This window comes from Xiphophorus couchianus, chromosome 22, assembly GCF_001444195.1.
Source record: "Xiphophorus couchianus chromosome 22, X_couchianus-1.0, whole genome shotgun sequence".
Lineage (NCBI taxonomy): Eukaryota > Metazoa > Chordata > Actinopteri > Cyprinodontiformes > Poeciliidae > Xiphophorus > Xiphophorus couchianus.
The window spans coordinates 27,046,836-27,060,483 of record NC_040249.1 but is presented as its reverse complement, the minus strand read 5'-3'; the positions used below and the strand labels follow the sequence as shown (position 1 = coordinate 27,060,483).

Below are 13,648 nucleotides of genomic sequence, written 5' to 3'. Positions count from 1 at the left end.
GGGATTTGTTTGTACCTTTGGTCTAATTTGGGCCCGGTTGTCTGGTTGCTGTGGGCGTCGGCTGTATGCCGACGGGTCTGAATGTGAGAGTGGATCTCTGACTGCAGCCTCTCTCCTTCTGACGGTACCAAACTCTCCTCCAGGGGAGCCTGTTCATCGTAGAAGAGCAGGCTGCGGGAGCGGACTGCGACACACAAACACACTGCAGTTCAATCTGAGGGTTACCTTTGACCTCTAAAACATCCGTATGTAGCTGAAAAACTCATTACATTGCCCATTTAAACCCTTTTAATGGATTTTGTGTGATAGAGCAACTCAAAGTATGTTGAATGGAAAAGGATATACTTATTTATTTACCCTGTTTTACTCTAATACCCATAAATAAAGCTTAGAACAATATTAGGTTGTATAGAAGGATGATGGCGCAACAGCAAACCTACTAAATGGCTTCACACAAGGGTGGGGCGATGCAGGTCAATGCTTTTGGTCATAAGCACAAGTTTAGTTACTTTCTTTAAGATTCCAAAAAAGGAAAAATCAAATTATAAATATTTTGTTAGCAATACAGTTTCAAAATGAAAATTAACATTAAATCTGTACTATAATGAAGAGGATTAGGACCCCTTAAAAATAATTTTGACTTTTAGTTTTAATTTTGACCCTTTAGGGATCTTCGTTTGTTTTGTTTTCCCGAAAAAGTCAGAATTGGGACATTTTTCTTAAGAATTTTAACAAAAAAAGTCAGAATAAGCATTTCAGAATTATAAAATTTGTAAAAAAAACAAAAACAAATCAGAATTCTGAGATTAAACTAAATTCTTTTTTATTCTTTGTCACCCTTCCTAATCCGCCTCCATAGCATTCGCTTACGACGCTTTTAAAAATTCCTTTTTCTAACAGTCCCTTAAACGCATCATCTCAGGTGCGTCCAAACAGACGTGAAGGAGAAAGCCGTTAAGGTAAACTGTCAACCTCCAAATAGCACAAAATAATGCATATATATACACACATATATAAATGTCTGTGTTTTAGACTTTATATTCGACCAAGGAAGGTGTTTTGTCCTCGCTCAACTCAGAAGAAACGACACTTCAGCCTCCAGTTGCCTACCAGCTAATGATAAGGTAGCTTCCAGTTTCTGTTTCTCTGTTGAATTTGTTGCTAGCTTGGGTTGCGAGTATTCGCTGACGGTCTAATTCTAATTAGGAAATGAGTATTGCTTTTCTAATTAATATAAGCTATAAAATAAACAGAAGTCCTGTTTTTCCGCTAACATAGTCATTGTCGTATTGGCGAAAACACTGAGCCAACTTCCTTTAGACCTTCAAAATAAGACAATTCGGGATGTATAACGCGCTCTTAAATTAAAATAACATATTTTCTTTAAAAGCAGTTAATTTAAATGCTTATAAATCATCACAGTGTGAACGTTTGTTCATATTTGCTCTTGATATAGAATGTAATACAGTAGTAATTCTGAGCTGCCTGTGGACCAGAAAGTCCTTGTTAAAGATTAAACGTCTACAAAACTTTAATCACTAAATTGCATATAGAACTAGTCAAATTATTCTTTAACTATTTAGGATTAGTAAATGTATATTGTTTTTTAAAATGCAATTTTAAAATAATGTCAAAATCTTTTTAAATATTATAATTTTTTTTTCTAAAGAGAATTTGAAAATATGGTTAAGAAAGGTGGCCCTTTGTTACTTTGTAGCCTCCTGAATATGTGGTGTGTAATCTGAGAGTAGCTCAATTCCAGGTTGTATTTAAAAGATTTATCATCGTGTCTTACTTTTTAAAAAAATGTCAATTTTGTCTTGGTTTTTTGTTTGTTTTGTTAGATTGTGAGCCTTGTGTTGGATTGTAATGTAACCTTTGCTCCAAAGGTCACAATCAAATATCACAAACTGGTACTTATGACAATATTTGCCATCCTGTAACCATAGCAACCATTAGAGACCTTCTACATGCCAACCAGCCTTCTTTTGTACAATCGTCGCAAACATAAATGTGGAATTTGCTAAATGCTATTGGGACTTTAACTGGATGTAGAAAAGCAGCTTAATAGAGACACTATGTTGCTTTGGGAGTTTATCTCGGTGGCCTCTGGCAGGACCGTAGACTGAAACGGTTGAGCATGTTTATCTACCTACCCTGACTGGTCGTGTAGAGGTCCGCCGATGGTGAAGGAAGAGAAGAAGGTGGGGAGTGAGAGGATGATGAGGATAAAGAGGAGGAATGAGAGAAAAAAGACAGAGGAGAGAGACAAGGGGAGAAGGAGCCCAACACCAGGACGAAACACAGCGCCATCATCTGCGTAGAAACAGAACCAAAACCCCTACATTAACAAATAATGAGTAAAACTTAATCAGACCTGACTCTATTTGCAACCAAATTATTTGCTAACTAGTGTAGTGCTTTACTCTGTACAAAGATAAAATTAAGATAAGTATTTATCCCCTTGCCGATTTCTTTTGTTTTTGTTTTTTTATTAATTACTCGGGTTATCTGAGGAAGATAATATTTGTTAAACACTTGTTAACAGCAATAACATTTACCATGAGGCACGTTCCTGTTTGAGTTGAGGCCATTTTACATGAACGGGGGATCACTTTCCCTGAAATTAGAGACTGAAGCTTCTGCAGCTGCTGTAGAAGAGACCTGGGCATAAAACAGACAAAAGGGATATAAACAAGTAGTAAGAAAGGAAATTTTACATAGAAAGTTATACTTGTTCTTTGTTGTCATAGCTATGTCTATGCAGTAAATTTCAGTCCATTTTATTTTATGCTAAAGGACATGAGAGCATGAATCTGGAGAGCAGGGCTCTGATGGTATCAATCATCCATAGCTGTGAGGATGCACTCCAACCACTAGGTGGAGACAGAGAACCGGATTACATGACTTTAAATGACTTTAAATACATAAAAAAAAGAAAATCAAAGCACTCACTCAGGTGTAAAATTGAAACAATGAGACAAAATTTAAAACTTGCCATTTTCATATTGTCAGCTGTAACATGCAGCTCAAATTTAATGGACTTTGAAGTCCTTTCATTGTGAGTTACAGCTAACGTTATTGCTTCTTGAAGTAAATATCCAGCACTGTGATGCAAATCTTTCTTTGGCAACCTCAAATTTTGGTTTACTTAGGTTGGTTTTAGCTCTTGGTGCTAGGCTAAACCACACATTTCCTGAACTTTCCTCCATCTTTTCCCAGTCCTAGACACAAACAATAACTTTCATTTATGATTCATAGAGAAATCACCACATTCTCTTCGTCGCTATTGAAGAGACGGCACCCAGAGTTGACGTGCAGCACTTTCCAAAGAAATTGCACATGGGAAGAAAATGACCACTAATGGGTGCATTTTGGGACGTTTTTAGCTTGAATCAGGTTTGCTCATTTAGACCCTCTTTTTAGAGCTGCACACTGTTTGGATTTTAATGAGAGTGTGCGTGCTGACTCATGTTTCCTCGCTTTGTGCCAGCTCATTGTTCCACCGTGTGGTTGTTAAACATATTCATCAGCGTGTATAGTGGGAAGAGGCGGAGGCTGTGGGGGGTACCTTCCATGATGAAAGCTGCTTTAATGACAGACTCGGCGTTCAGACAGACAGAGACAGACCCTCTACCTCCTCCACACCCACCCACCCAACTAACCACCCACTCCAGGATAAAAGTAGAGTGGTTTCATATTGTTATAATAACAGAGGACAGAGCAGAGGCTGGTTTAGCACATCTGAGCTCAATTTGAGTTTATACTCTTTTATATCTTGCAGTCACACTCTCAATATAAAATCTCAAATGATCTACAAAAGCCCTGATTCCTACTACATAAACCTATCTAATGCATTTGATATGTCTTCGAACCTTCAGTAAATAATCCATGACTTTGTGTTTGCCTGGTGTATAGAAACACCATGAAAATGAGCCCTATTTCTTTGAAAACTAAAGTAAATGTGCGGAGATATTTATTGAACCAGGAAATGTCTATAAGCAACCACCATATACAGAGGAGGAGCTCCTCTGTATATGGTGGAGATTTTTAAAAAAAAATCTCCGGAGCTCAAATTTATAGACTTACAGTGAAAAGTATCTCCACCTAGTCCCCTTAAAAATAATTAGATGCTATCTATATGTTAATGGATTGTTTTAGAAGTATAGAAAAAAAAAGATTTTCATCCCACTATCAAAACGTAAATGTTTTGGGTTTGCTAAACTCTACTGAGACTGTAATTCAGGTTTTCTGCAGGATTCACCACCTCACATTTAAGGATTTTTAAGACCATTATGAATGAGATTTAAGCTCTGTATCACAACAGAAATGAAAAGGAAATTGCATATTTATAAGATGCACTGAAAATATTTGTAAGCATGGAAAACTATTGAGGAAGTAATGGTAGTCCTTGTGAGATTAACTATAGCTACGTTGTCCAGGTAACCAGCAATAAATTTGCACTTACCCATACAGAGGCAAAAACACAAGCTAGCTAGCTATTAGCAGATAGTTGCCGCTCACCTGAACTGCTTAAAATGGCCACAGAACATTTTAAGGTTCTTTTCACGCTCTGTAATTGGAATTGCGCTTTACTCCGACGAGACCAAACTTGAGCTTTACAGCAACAAGCACGCCAGGTGTGATTTGCACAAAACACAGGATGATTATGCAGAAAAGCAGCTTAAGCGTAGAGGAAGTCTGATACTGTGAGAAACCTTAACCCCCAACTTTATGAATATTTTACCCTTCTCTCGTCATATTTTACCCTTCACTTTGACCGTTTATGGTCAAAACTGTCCTCTTTTGCTTTTATTTTAAGTTACCAAATTTTCTTGTTATCCTCTTATTTGTTTTGGTTGTTTTCTGTGTTTCTCTGGAATATGCTGTATTGTGCTGTACTTCCAGGATTCTTTCACCATCACTAACGTGATAAACACAGTGTACCCACAGAGCAAGGTGTAGTTCTTGCATCCCTAGAGCAAAACATCATCCAGCTCTTGTTTTATCTGCCACGCAGTTGCTGATGATAATCCAAACATCATTACATAAATGGATAACCCATGTCACAGTTGTTTGGAGCACACAGACACCTCTTGATGAATTGCGGTAATATCTGCAAGCCAAAGTGTGTAAAAGCTCACCTGTTGGCAGTCTCCAGGTTTTCTACTTTTCTCCACAGGTCGCTGTTTTCTGATGTGTAATTCTCCACCCTGATGGACACGCAGACAGATTATTGTAATATCTCTGCACATGTATTTGTTTTTTGTCGCCCTAAAAGATGCAATCATTTATTAGCGCGGTAGTTATCCTAAAAGGGGAACAAAAATTGCTGCAAGACTTGCAATAAGCAGTAATAAAGTTTAAATTTGAACTTTCCAACGAATACATAAATAATTCTGCAAATACTTGAGCCCAAATCATTTTAATTAAAGTAAAGAGCATTACGTAAGTGTGGATGAACAATTTGGATTGAAACCTTTGTGCTTAGGATATCTGTTCAGTGTGCTGAAATCAATCAGCAGAACACACAATTTCCTTTCTCCAATACCAAGAAATACTTGTTTGTGGATTTTTTAAAAATCAGTGAGGTATTTTTTTTCTGCAGCACCCTTACAGATGTAAAAGTTAAACTGACCTTTTAATTCTTTAGGGGCTTGAATCAAACAAATTCAACATGTGAAAAAAGCACAAAAATAAGCTTAATTCCAACAGCACTTAGTTCTGTATTTTGTTGCACATAATGACATTTCATTCAGTGCACTTTATTTGTTTCTTTGCTTTAATCCCTGCTAAATCTGTCTACCCTTGATCGATAAATTGCAGTTCTCTTGTGTATGCATGAGAGTTTTTCTAACAAATTTATCAGAGAACGCAGAACATTTTAAACTTATAAATGTTTCTGTGAAATAGTCTTGATAATATTTGTCATATCTGACATTGCAATTACAAGAAATATACATTTGCATAAAAGAAACATATTTGTCCATCCCAATGCTTATAAGAATAATAGAAACATAAAAAATATTCTGCTATAGTACATTAAAAACATTTTTGTGAATAATCGTGATTAAATAGTTTAATTAATTGACAGCCCTAAAAAACGTTATTTTGTGATTTTCAGTTTTAAAAATTCTTTGGCTTATTGGCCTTGTGTCATATTCTAATATCTGAAAACTGAATTCTGGAGTTTAAAAGTATAATTTAACTGATATGCATTTGCAAATGGACATTAGAATGGACTTAAGGAAGTCTTGACAGAATCGCGAATTACTCCTCACTCCCTTTTTTCCTGATCGCCTCTTTGCTGCAATCTCGTTCTAATCTTATTGATCAGAATTATCAACCTAAATTCATCTCTTACACTTTCTAATCCTTATCTACCATGCCTGGTTTGACGCATTCGCTCAGATTTAATCTGGTAATTGTCTTTTTTTTTTCTGAAGAGCTCGCAAAGAAGAAACTGTAATGTAGCAGGATAATAGAGTTGAACTGATTGAGTAAAGCGAAGCAGCGCTCTGATTCATACCACGTCTGTATTTATTCTGATGGGATTAATAAGACATTTTGCAACCATCTGCTTCAACTGTTCAGTGTTATTATTGTTCCATATTGTGATGAAGGGGTTATAAAATCAAATCCATATTTTCAGTTATTTTCCATGACAGGAGATTGAGTGAACCTGAGCCATGTGTTCAGAAAGTTACTGTAGCCTGGTCATCATTAGTACTGGCCAGAGTAAAGTCCAACAAATTTGCGTTGGGAAGTTCCGATTAATATTCTATCTTTTGCTATGAATCACAAAGTAGATAAAACGACTCTGTGGGTATCAAAAAGTAACATTGTTGACCTCAGGAGAACCTGAGGTTGCCTGCAGTTTAGTCCTCTCACTCCGCTCCACTTTACAGCAGCTGGGAAAACCTCTAAATACAAAAACGGGCTCCTGTCTGAGCGATCGCTGCCAAGTTCACTTTAGCATTACACAACTCGCTCTCTCTTTGGTCGGGTTGGATTTTTTCCTCCCCCCCTCATCAAGAGCAAGCAAATGCTTGTAAATATAAAAAGGCTCATGGGTGGAGTGAGCTGAGGGAAAACCTCGATATCTAAAGAAAGTGGCTTTTGGATTGAAGACAGAAGGAAAGGTTATGAATTCACTTCTCTGAAACCTCATTGGCTACGAAGATCTTTTCAGGATGTTTTTGGGTGTAAAATGTAAGAGGGCTGGCCTCACTTTTCTAGACAGCTATAGCGGATGATTTATAAGTTATGTAATTTGAGTAAGCTATAATGAAAAAAGGAGGGCTAAAAGGGGAAAATTCATGGAAAAAGGGAAGTCTTACTTCTTTTCCAGACATTCCACATACTCTTTCTTCTTTCTCCGACTCTCCTGAGCTGAAATCTAAACAAACACAGAGTATGCTTTTAATTTTCTACCTCAGTTACAGCAGAGAAGCTATAAAAGTCTGAACAAAATGAAAGGTGTTGAGTCGTGAGTCATTCCCACTCATCTGTCTATCCCCTTATCTTGCCACTCATCACCAATCCCTGTTTCCTTTTATCCCTCACAACTACCCTTTTAAATTCCCTTCATCCAACATTACCACACATTTTTATAATCAACCTTCATCTACCGTTCATTCAACTACTCATCCCGCTCATCCTCCATTACCTTGTAATCTGTCATTCTTATTTTCTATCCCTTTTTATCCTTTAATACTACTATCTTCTCCCCACATATACTTTTCATCCATCACAACTACCCTTTTTATCTATTTTCCTTTTATTAGAGTAATTTTTTTCTTTTTATTCCCATTATACTTGATAGCATTTGTTACTCCTCCAATTTTCATCATTCTTTATCTGCAACCCACTCATCCAACTATTCAACTCAGTCCCACTCACCCTTCTTGTCCCACTTTACTACACATTTTATTCCCAACGTCATTCCATTCTCCTTTTCCCCAATTCTCATTTTTAATCTTCTCTTTATCCCCCGCATCGCTCACTTTTAATGTTTGAGTTATCCTTCTTGTCATTTACTACTACTCCCTTTTATCCCACTCCTCCCTCTCCTTTATTACACCCCACTCATTTTCCTCTTACTTACTGGGATATTCTAGTCATTCTCCTCATCCAATATTTCCACAAATTTCTATTCCACCCATCCTTCTTCTCACTCAGCACCAAAATTCAGATTTCACCTTATTTTTAATCTTCCGTCGAACTCTCTTCAGTGCTTTCTCCTCGCTCTTGGTGAGGGGAAGTTTGTTTGGCACAGGGTAACCCTCGGCTACCAGGGTCCTCTTCTCTTCCTCTGTCAGCATGAGGGGTCCTGAGCCCTGCAGCTTCTGCATAATGCCGCCAAGAAAGATAGTAAACATTTCAAAAGCGAATGTTCCTTTATATATTTAGGGCAATCCAAATTTCCAACCTTTATTACAGCTTCACTCATGGTGAAGAACGTCTACTGGCATTAAATCACTACATATGTTTTATTTGATCTTAGAAATTCAGCCCAGTGAGTTGGACAATAGACAGAGAGACTTATTGAGCACGCTCCATACAGGCAGAAACCCAGAAGCGAATCTCAACCCGACGTTCATCATCTATACAATGACGGAGACGTAACGGGGCGCAGACGATGTGACTGAACTCACATGTGGTGCTGTGAGGAGAGGTGAGGAGGAGATGGCTGTCGAGGAAGAAGAGGAAGACCCGCGACCTCCTGGCCTTTGTTGTGGCTGGGGCGAGGACGGTGGGAGAGGGAGGTGTGGGGAGGACGGCGGTAGTGAGCCGTCACTGTCGCCATGGTTACTGCTGGGTGGGGTGGGCGGGAGCTGGAGAGCGTCATCTAAAAGAGAGGAAAGGGTTGCATGAATGCTTCTGCTTGGGGATGACTAATCATGGGAGATATATTAATTTTAAAGGTGGGCAGAAGACAAACATGATGTGCAGTTAGTGAGTTTTTCTGTTTAGGATGTCTGTGGCTGTTTTTTATTTTATTTTTTGGTAGAAGTTATTCTCTTCATACCCCCTCACCAACAACCAAGAACTAATTTCTGATTGTTTGGCTATCATGGAAATGATGTGTAGTTGTGTGCATTTGCCTATTTTAAAGTTCTGCTTCACCGATTTTGTTGATGTTATTTAATTCTTGCCTGGTTTAAGGTCACACAATGATGAAGAAAAAGGTTGTCTTTTTATAAAGTGTGTATAAGTATCTAGTTTTAACTATATTTGAGTTGTTCTGAGTACCGTTGGGCAGGCTGAGATACTGTCCATTTTCTCTGGGTTCGTCCTTTATAGCTACTGACTTAACATCATCTAGACGGCGCTCCTAAAGGAAACACAAACACCCCAGAGTAGCAAAAAGCACTTATGAACATTTTAAACAAAGAATTATTTGTATTTTATATAGTGGCAGAAAATGTTGACCAGATGGATGCTTACTGTGCGTTTCCACGGTGACCCTGTGCGGGGAGGGGCAGGGCTTAATATGAGAGGCGGGCTTTCGAGAGGCTGAGGATCTAACCTTTGGCCAATTTCAGGCTCCTCCTGTTTCACCAGGATGGAGGACAGGTCCTGGCTGAAGTTCCAGTCAAATTCTGGAGAAAACACAAGGAAATAGCAGATTTTTTATGACAAATTTATAGTTTGATATGTAAGACACAGTTTAGAGCTGCTCAAGTCTTGAACTACCTTGAAGGTTTTAACCACCCTTTCACCCGAGAAAATTGTCCTATCCTGCCAATACGGTAAATTGAAATTCTACAAGGAACCTAGGTAAAGATCCTCACATTTCCCCTTAGCGAGGCTTTGCTGTAGGTCTGCCAATGGAAAATAACAAGCAGCTTTTAAATCCTGCTTTGGGAGCGCTTCCCCAGAATATTCTAGCACTTCCTGTCAGGGCTGCTTATTACAGACTGCTGGACAACATTGCTTTGGCAACTGTGGTGCATAATTTGTTTCTCGTGAAGGAGTATTGACCCTGAAATAAAAGATGGGCTGAACCAGCAACTCGTCTTCATTATCCTTCATGGGAAAAAGAAACAGTTATCGCCTTTAAACACTGTAGAAAATATGCATAATTGAGTGAACCAACTATAAGGTTACATTGCAGTTCAGGCGTAGGCCACCAAAGCACAATGTGAGTATAATGCTAAGGAGAATCTCACAGGTACTTCACTGTTTAGTCTACTCCACATAGCAAGAGGTATTTTAGTGTTGGTGTTTGAGCTTTCCATCACTCCAGAGACATCCAATCTCTTGAGGAGCCAAAACTGAAAGGGGAAGAGGCTAATTGTGGCAAAATCCCACAACTGCCACCTAAATGAGAGCATCTAGCAAACACCAAAGGGATGGAGGAAAGTCCATGCAGAAAGAGAAACTGTAATGAGTTATGAGGAAATAACCAGGATAGCTTCAAAGTAGCACAAGATTGGACACTTAGACAATTGCCCATCTATGCTCTCAGATTGGTTATGTGCAGAGTTTCATGGTCAGCCAATTTTCCAACTTATATCATCTGTCTCTGTTATCACAAGAATATAAGGAGGGTAGCATGCAAGTTAAAAGATTTGAAGGTCTCTTCCGTTGTAACTATCCTTTAAAGAGATTATATTAAAATTACTTCTCCAGCTTTTTTACACTTTGTAGCATAGTAAGGTGAACCTTATCTCAGTCACGAGTCTTTAGCTGCATCAACAGTCATTTTGTTTTAGCACTGTATTTATTACGCAAAATCCCATCAACTCTGACCATCGTTCCTTGCTGACATATTAAGGAGTAGCAGACCTCCGATCTAGGCCATTTTTGATTTAACTTATCAGTACACAATCTTCTGCTTATTTACTTTGTCCTCTGCAAGGTTTTTAGTATAAACAGGGGTGTCTTATCAGGAATCAACTCTTTCATTTCTTGATAATCTTCCATAAAAGTCAGATTTGTGAAGTGCAAGTGTCAACAGATTTCTCAACCTGTGGATTTCTGTAGCTCCTCCAAAGTAACCATTGGTCTCTTGACTGCTTCTGTGTATAATCTTAAGACTTTTTGTTGGCCTTTCACATAAAATCTGAATACCTTTTTTGTTTTAATGTGACAGAATTAGGAAAAGTTGCATGGTACTTTATGAAAGGGCAGATAGTATTGACCACAAGGAAATTTAGTCATAAATGGCATCTGCCTTGAATCAAACCTCTTTAAAGGTGAGAGCCTCCAAAAGAACCTTGTTAGGACAGCAACATAAATCATTTTAAACTTTGCCTTTAAAAGTGAAACTGTGATAAGTTGTAAAGAGTAAAAAGTGACTTCTGGTAGAAAGGGAGGAGTGTTTTATCCTTGTAACATTTAAGACACCAGGACAGATACTTTGATGTTTGTAATAGCAAACACGCACACACACGCACACAGACAACAAACAGGCTCCCAAGGTGCAAGCAGTTCCTGAACGTCACGTTAATTGCCTCCTCGTTTCCTAGCAACATTTTGCTGGTAAAACGCTGTCAAGTTTACAAGCTTTGTGTATACGTGTGCGGTGTGTGTCAACGTTAACGCTGTCCATCACTACCGCAGGGATCAGCGATGTGAGGATCCATCTTAAAAATGAGTCCCTGTGGATACTTCCTGCTGACATGAAGTCAATAGCCGCGAGCTCAGCATTGCAATGTGTGGTGTCAGTATCAGAAAGGAACACTGTCCTCAAGCCTGCCAAAACAATAACTGGATTTAGGAGATGCATACTGGAAACAATTGAGGGGTTTTATTACCATCAGCTGCATTAATTCCACATCTGTTGTTTATTTCAGGCATAAAGATTGAGAACATCAGGCTCAAATATGACAAGTCATGTACAGTTAAAATCAAAGCAACTCATCAGGTTTATGTCATTGTGTCCATAAACCCACTGGATTATGACCGAAGGGAAATTCTGAACAAAATGTTGAGTTAGTAGAATTAGTGCTGTCAGACAGGTTATATGTCTCCTTCTAAGTGACGCCTAGCCTACCTAGAACCATGAAATCTGTGGTGTCTTTAGAGCCATTATATTGTCTTCACACACATTATTTCTAATGTATCTGAAGCTTATTGAGTGTCGATGCCAATACTAAGAAAAACACTTGATGCTCGATATCATTTTCATTTTTAATAAATGTATATAAAATGTTTTGGAGGCACCTGATTCTTCTTAGTTAGGATTCTAATATGGCAACATTTTGGCCTCATTAATTTGGCCAAAACCATTTTATAGGGATAAAATTCAACCCTGTCTGAGAAGCTAGAATTTACCAGTTCCCTATGATAATTGTATTGATAATAACTAAATCTTAATATCATATTAAGCAAATTGCTTCTTTCAATTTGCTATTAAGGTAATACAATGGGAACCACAAATAGTTTCTGACATTCAGAGGTATTTCTTTTTTGGTGGCAGTGCACCACTACCTGCTGCCTGCGTGCTCTTTATCAGAGGTCGCCACAGAAGCCTTTGCTAATGAGGCCAATCCTGCTGTTAGCCTCAGCCTTGTTAAGCTCTCTGCCCTTGTTAAGCCAGGGCCAGATTGGAAACTCACTATGACATTTTTAATGAGTAGTAGAGGCTTCATGCAGAAGAAAACTCATTTTCCATGCAAGGCACCTATTCCACAATGAGAAACAACTTCCATCACTAAGGTCAAGAAGTTGGATTAAAACAAAAAAGACTACTACTAGAGAAGGAAAAGACTGTATTTAAATAAACATCTCCTGCTTTAGTAGTTCTGTCCAGTGTTAGGCGATTGTAAAAGGAGCTGCTGGTGATTAAGACTGCAGCTTAAACTTCCCTCTAACCAGTTTATGGGACTCCTTTGTGGGTACAAGGAGCTTTTTGTGCCGGTAAAAAGCTGAAAGCAAAGGTAAGAAAACTGTTAATAAGCAAAGCTCCAGGCAGTCATCACAGGGGGCTAATAGAGGAGAGGTGGTGACTTTGTTTGATCTCAGCTGGGAGACTGTAGTATTAAAACATTAGATGGATCAGCGCAATGGGAGCTCAGCGTCTCCTTGACTGGATGAGAGAAATGCCTACTACGACTAAAGCCTGAGAGGACAAAATAGCTATTAGAAAAAATAATTAATATTATAGGATATCACTGAGAAGAGGAATGCTACCAAATATACAAGATTATATCGGTGAAAAGTCTTTCCATTTATCCATCCCATTTCTAAGAGGGAAACCCAAACATCTATCAACCCTGTGATACTCCAGCTCTTTATGGGGAATGCCAGGGTGCTTTAAGGCCAAAAGGGCTATACAGTCTCTCCAGGATGGTTCCGGATCTGTCCAGGGGCCTCTTTCGACTGGGAGGTTTAGTCAGACGTCCAAATGACCTGAACTACTTGCTTTTGATGTGGAAAAGCAATAACTCTTCTTCGAGCTTATCCTGGAGCTCGAAGAAGTGCTCTGGATGAGCCTGGTAAACCTAGAGAGGAACCTCTTTTCAGCTGCTTGTTTGCTTTTGGTTATGATCCAAAATTCATGGTCATTGGTCAGAATTTAGGCAGAGCAGTAAATCAATCCTTGTTAGACTCGGGAACTGCTTGTTTACTACAGACAAGACTTCAGTTCAACTAGCTCCTACTCCATCCTCCTACGTGTTGTAAACAAGACACCAAG

General features: G+C 38.6%; 1 protein-coding gene and 1 long non-coding RNA gene across 3 annotated transcripts in view; one reads left to right on the top strand and one right to left on the bottom strand.

The window, feature by feature from the left end:
* Positions 1-13,648, bottom strand: part of creb3l1 (cAMP responsive element binding protein 3-like 1) — a 32,180-nt gene that overhangs the window by 2,678 nt on the left and 15,854 nt on the right. For both annotated transcript variants that reach the window (XM_028007879.1, XM_028007880.1), the window contains 9 exons: positions 9,451-9,605; positions 9,256-9,337; positions 8,658-8,851; positions 8,202-8,348; positions 7,341-7,399; positions 5,145-5,213; positions 2,562-2,664; positions 2,157-2,316; positions 16-184 (listed from right to left, as the gene is read on the bottom strand). In XM_028007879.1, the coding sequence (XP_027863680.1) occupies positions 16-184; positions 2,157-2,316; positions 2,562-2,664; positions 5,145-5,213; positions 7,341-7,399; positions 8,202-8,348; positions 8,658-8,851; positions 9,256-9,337; positions 9,451-9,605 (1,138 nt within the window). The remainder of the gene's footprint in view (positions 1-15; positions 185-2,156; positions 2,317-2,561; positions 2,665-5,144; positions 5,214-7,340; positions 7,400-8,201; positions 8,349-8,657; positions 8,852-9,255; positions 9,338-9,450; positions 9,606-13,648) is intronic.
* LOC114138542 (uncharacterized) overlaps positions 191-13,648 on the top strand; it is a 34,542-nt gene continuing 21,084 nt past the window's right edge. Inside the window, exons 1-2 of the long non-coding RNA XR_003594230.1 lie at positions 191-959; positions 1,033-1,124. This is a non-coding gene — a long non-coding RNA (uncharacterized LOC114138542). The remainder of the gene's footprint in view (positions 960-1,032; positions 1,125-13,648) is intronic.